At 46.6% G+C, this 5,691-nt stretch overlaps 1 protein-coding gene across 3 annotated transcripts in view; it reads right to left on the reverse strand.

The window, feature by feature from the left end:
* ipp (intracisternal A particle-promoted polypeptide) overlaps nt 1–5,269 on the reverse strand; it is a 30,906-nt gene extending 25,637 nt beyond the window's left edge. Inside the window, exon 1 of one of the 3 annotated variants that reach the window (XM_087990576.1) lies at nt 4,784–5,267. In XM_087990576.1, the coding sequence (XP_087846702.1) occupies nt 4,784–5,063 (280 nt within the window). In that variant the 5' untranslated portion in view covers nt 5,064–5,267. Of the gene's footprint in view, nt 1–4,735 lie in introns of all 3 variants that reach the window. The other 2 variants (XM_043699142.2, XM_043699143.2) reach the window with 2 other exon arrangements.
* Nucleotides 5,270–5,691: the final 422 nt, after the last annotated feature.

The raw sequence follows: 5,691 nt of genomic DNA on the forward strand, positions 1-5,691 counted from the left end.
TAACACTTATATCCCATATTTCCACCTTCGTAACACTGTCTGGATGACAGGATATCCATTTCGAATTAGTCTGTAATTTTAAGATAACTTTCTTGCTTTACAACCTTTGTCATGGCAAATATAAAAGTGGTAAAGACTTGCTAACATATCTGCATAATATACAGATTCATCAAATTAATTCTAACTAAATTTAATTTTAATCTGGTAATTTTGTGTTACTTAAGACAATAAATCTTGAAAATCTAGCTGCATGTGTAATTAATTTATCGACCTAATATGGTTAGCAAAAATCTCTTCCTTCAGCAGTGGTAAAAAGAACAGTTGTAAAGAGAAAAAATAGATTAAAACTTTTGGTGTACAACAGGCCCTTCAACTAAGAAACTAGGACAAAATGTGTTTGTAAAAAGCTACATTGTTTCAACAATTTACATTTATATAGTTTCTCCAATTCAGAAAAAGTGCCAAGGTTCTTTACAGTGAATGTCAAATATAAAAGGGTTAGAAGAAAGTGGGGACTGCAGATGCTGAAGATCAGAGTCAAAACGTGTGGTGCTGGAAAAGGACAGCACGTCAGGCAGTATCCGAGGAGCAGGAGAGTCAACGTTTCAAGCATAACCTCTTCATCAGTAAAAAGAGTAGAATCTTTTAAAGAGATGTTAGATGGCCCAAAGCTTGGTTAAAAAAGTGATCTTAAAGTTGTCATGATTGGAATGCGATCAGCCAGGTGGATCTCATAGAACATGAGTTCCCTGACTGTGGTTTTAATCTGGTCCAATCAAGGAGAACAGGCTGAAAGATATAAACAGGAATATCAGGGATCCTGCTCACTCTCAGAGCTAGCTGGGTCGGTGTCATGTGCTACACACATGTAAATAAAGGGTGACTTGATAACAGGCCTTCGTGGAGTTATTTCAGTGATGATGAGAAAACACGCCTCTGAAGAGAATCGCCCGCAACAATTGACTTTGAGTTAAGGTAAACATTTCTGACATGATGCTGTTGGTAAGCTTGATTAGTTTGATCTTATTGTCGAAGATTGGCTCAGCCTGTGGAAAGAATGCAGTCTTCTTTCAGGGCAAACGGCATTAAGGTGGACAAAGAGCAACGAGTAATTCACCTGACTGCTTGTGGACCTGCAGCTTTTTCAGTTATTTGGAGCCTAACATTCCTTGAGGCATCAAACACTAAAACCTTTTAAGAGGTGATGGATTTAGCTAAGGAATATTACAACCTCAAGTCTCCTCTAATTCTGAGGTGCTATTGATTTTACTCAGCAGTTTGAGAATGAGATGAATTCATTTCACAATTTTTGAGTAGGGTAAGATGACTGGCAGAGGCATGTGTTTTGGTTTAACCCTAAATGAGATGCTGTTTGGTGTGTGGGATTAATGATGTGACCAAGCAAAACTGCCTACTAGGTGAAACTGAACTGGACTTTAAACAGGCACACAACTGGCTTTGTCATTAGAAAATGCAGCTAGTGGAGTTTGAGTTACCAGATATTCTGACGAAAGTGGACACCCTCGCCAGGGTGACGAAGCTTGGGAAACACCACTCAAATGAAAGTTAGACTTTGTCAGACCTTTCATGGGCTGTATGTTTTTAGTCACTGTGGGCGCCCATTCAAAGTGTGCATAGAATTCATTCATCAAACACAGGGATGACAATGGAAAAGTTGCATCTTTTGCAATGCAGAGACTCCTGGAAGGGTTGATCACAAAGGCCCATTGTTTGCTAGCAAGGAATTAGAGTATTTTCTATACTTGAATGGCATTCGGCCCGTAAAGACAGCTCCATACTATCCATCATCCAATGGTTTGGCAAACATATGTTACGAAGTCAAAAGCATGGATGTTCTCTTTAAAATAGAAAGTGTTTTCTGAATTTTGAAGTAAATTTGAAGTGCAGGCTCAGCTGCCCAAATGGAAAGGCTGGGAGACGAACTGTTCCAAAATACACTTAGCAAATAGCTGTTAAATGAGTTTTGGTGCTGTTTTGAGAACAATTCGAATTTAACCAATCACTTTAAATTGCACCCAGGATATTAAAATCCAATGGAATGTGAATTTTATTGTTTTGCCACCCAGATTTGTCATTGGAGTATTAAACAAAACACTGGCATTTTGAAAATTGGTTAGAGAGCAACTGCCATTGATCAGGGAGCAAATGCTGTCGAGTCAGACAGATAATTGCCCATCTAACTTGATGCTCTCAAAGAAATGAGAGCAACATGTTAGGGAATCCCGATCAAGGTACCTTTTCATGTAAAACATACTCGCAGCAAAAAAGATGACAACCCAGGGAGATCAGAAGCTGGAAGATTGAAGACAGCGGACAAGACAGAGACTGTGTGATCATGACATTAAGTTAACGTAATTTTTAACAATTATTAGAACAGCCTATTTTATGGCATTGGGGCCAGAAAGTAAGTAGTAAAGAAAAGGGAGGGTTTGGATTTGTGAATAGCTGTTGTTTAGTGTTCATGATTAGAATTAATAAAATAAATTGTTATTTTTCTTGAAATAGTGGAATTTCAGAGTTTTCTGTCACTCATATTTTAACAGATTGCGAGGAGAGGTGAGGTTTTCAGGGTGTTTGGTTTAATTAACTCAGGGGTTAACACTACGAAGGCAGATTTAAAGAAACAGAATCAGGAACACCAATGCTGGACACAAGACTCCTCTCAACAAGAAAGGCACTTTTGTCAGGGGATGAAGTTTGGTGTCGAAACCATGGGAATGGTCCTGCATGGGTAATAGGCACAGCTGACACGAGGTCAAGTCCTGTGACATTCAAAGCTCAGGTAGGTGAAGCGGTCCTCAACAAGCATGTGGACCACATGAAGGCTGCAACTTCACAAAATACAGGATAGGAGCAAAACATATTTGGCCTCTCAGAACATCTGGAAAGGCTCTCAGAACCATTACACTAATGCCCCCCCCCCCCCACCGCACCTAGCATTGAAGAAATCAGGACAAGATGGACACTGCAGACGTCACAGCCTCAACACCATTACTGCCTGAAGATGAGGTTCAGCCGAAATGCTCTGGGTGCAAGAGGTGGACTACTGTCCAGTACACATCACTAGTATCTGTGGTACTGTCTGAGGAACTGGACCTGGCACAAAAATGCCACAGGAGAAGCTACAGGAAAAAGTATGGGCCTTTGTTCCAGGACTTAGAGGCAGAGGGACGCAGTGACTAGGACAGGTCAGGGAAATGCATTCCCTGATTAGAGTTGTTAACCTGGTCTAATCAGGAGGCCCTGGCTGACAGACACAGCCAGAAGGCGGGTAGCCATTCCTCAGCGCTGTCACCCCGGGCGGGTATCGGGGCGGACAGTCCTAGAGGTGGTTAAAAGGTGCTGAGGGTGGTTAGTGAAGCCGGAAGGTGGGTAGGCCATCCTGACCGCTGTCACCCCAGGTGGATACCGGAGCAGGCTGTCCTTAAAGTGGTCGAAACGTGTGTCAGGACTGACCGAGAACTGGAAGGGGCATGGGGCAGGCTGCCTTAGAGTGGCCGGAAGGTGGGAGGGATGGGGCCTTGCTGGGTCTGTATTGTATGCGCGGTTTTTATGTAACAGGATTGTCTCATGTACAAATGTCATTGTTGATGTCTTTTCATATTTGAAATTGGGATTTGGGGTTTGTCCTCATTTCCCTGTAAACTGGTTGAACGGTAGGGTTTGGGGCCTGGCTTTGCTGCTCCTCTCCCTTGTAAAATTACTGTTGTATACAGCTGCAAATGTTAACTGTTTTTCTGTAAATTCTTTTGTAATTGGTTAATAAATAGCTTGTCACAGGCCACTTGGGTGTTTCTTTTCTTCCTGGTGGTGGAAATTTGAATAAAGATTCATGCGCCTTGTGTCTTTCATGGTGCACACACACAACCTGGGTGCTGGGGGAAAAAATAAGCACTACCGCAGTTAGGCAGTAGTGTGGGAGGAAAAAAAAACAGGAGTGTCAGAGGTTCTGTTCACTCTGAGAGCTGGCTCTTGAGGGAGCTGGACCAGTGTCAAGGACTCTCCTCTTGATTGTTTAAAAAAAAGGAATGTGTTCTTCCTGGTGGTGGAAATTTGAATAAAGATTCATGCATCTTGTGTCTTTCACTGTGACTCACACCTGCACACACACAAGAAAAAAAATAAACAGGAGGGTCAGGGGTTCTGTAAAAAAAAAGAAAAATAACCAGGAGTGTCGGGGGGTGTTCTGTTCACTCTGAGGGAGCTGGGTCAGTGTCAGGGACCCTCCATGTGTAAAAAGAGGGGGACTTGGTGATGGGGTACCGGTCTCCGTGGAGTTAATTCAACTTTGAACCTGGAGGTGTGGCAGAAAACACGAATGATGCTCTGAACTACAACAGGGCATGGGTAGGCTGGCACACATGCCAAGAAAATTTTAAAAAACAGGAATGTCAGAGATTCTGCTCACTCAGACCTCTGTTGGTGTCGTGCACTATGTACATTTAAATAAAAATGACTTGTTGACAGGATACCAGTCTTTGTGGAGTTACTTCAAAAGTTTGGAAACAGGACTTCACTTTGGACCATTCCTGATGAAGGGGTTATGCCTGAAACGTCGATTCTCCTGCTCCTCGGATGTTGCCAGCACAACACTCTTCTTCCTCTTTTTACAAATACTCAGTTGCAGTTTCTTCCTCCCTTCGTCTAGGGTTTTATTCCCGTTGAAATTTATTTTGGCCCTTTGAGAAATGACACGAGTCCCGCGGACAGTTACCCGTGTAGATAAACTCCAGGAGTAAGCGGAAGGTTTCTGCCTCGATACCGTGGATCTGGATGAGACTTTTGCTGGCTTCCTGCATCCCTCCTGCGAACAGCACTGCGAAATACGGGCTGCTAGCGGCCAGGATCAGCTTGTGGACGCTGAAAAGCTGCTCCTCCACCTGCAGCTGCACGTCGCAGAAATCAGCCCGGCCCCTCATGCGGTTTATCTGGGCGAGCAGGAGCCGGGCGTGTTTATCACAGGCTGACCGCGCCGCCTCACAGCCTGGGCCTGGGCCTGGGCCTGAGGCTGGGCCCGGCTTCGGGTGAACGCATTGGGCCATCGCTCCGTTACCTGGCAACAGGCACCGCCGCCTCCGCGGAGCTGTCAGACGGTGGGGAACTCCTCACACACCACCGCTCTGCCCGAGCACCGCACCGAGCCGATTCCGCTCACCGTCATCGGCTTATCTCCCCTGACAGGAGGAGTAATCGAGCCCCGCATGGCGGGTTCCGTCAAGGCTGCTGGGCGGGGCCGAGTCCTCCCCGGCTTCTGCGAGGGGGGGGGGGGGGGGGGAAGGAGGACACCGCGAAAGACGGAGTGCAGCGCGGAGTCCTCCGTGACAGAAGGGGGCGCAACGTGGTGGAGTCCTCCGGGGCTGATGGAGGGGAGGGTGGTGGAGGCTTCCGGGACAGACGGGGGCGGTGTGGGTTGGAGTCCTCCGGGACAGACGGGGGCGGTGCGGGTTGGAGTCCTCCGGGACAGACGGGGGCGGTGCGGGTTGGAGTCCTCCGGGATAGACGGGGGCGGTGCGGGTTGGAGTCCTCCGGGACAGACGGGGGCGGTGCAGGTTGGAGTCCTCCGGGACAGACGGGGGCGGTGCAGGTTGGAGTCCTCCGGGACAGACGGGGGCGATGCTGGTTGGAATCCTCCGGGACAGACGGGGGGGTGCAGGTTGGAGTCCTCCGGGA

The sequence above is a fragment of the Chiloscyllium plagiosum genome, unplaced genomic scaffold, assembly GCF_037043375.1.
Source record: "Chiloscyllium plagiosum isolate Xiang-an unplaced genomic scaffold, Cpla_swu_hap1 HiC_scaffold_9, whole genome shotgun sequence".
Classification (NCBI taxonomy): domain Eukaryota; kingdom Metazoa; phylum Chordata; class Chondrichthyes; order Orectolobiformes; family Hemiscylliidae; genus Chiloscyllium; species Chiloscyllium plagiosum.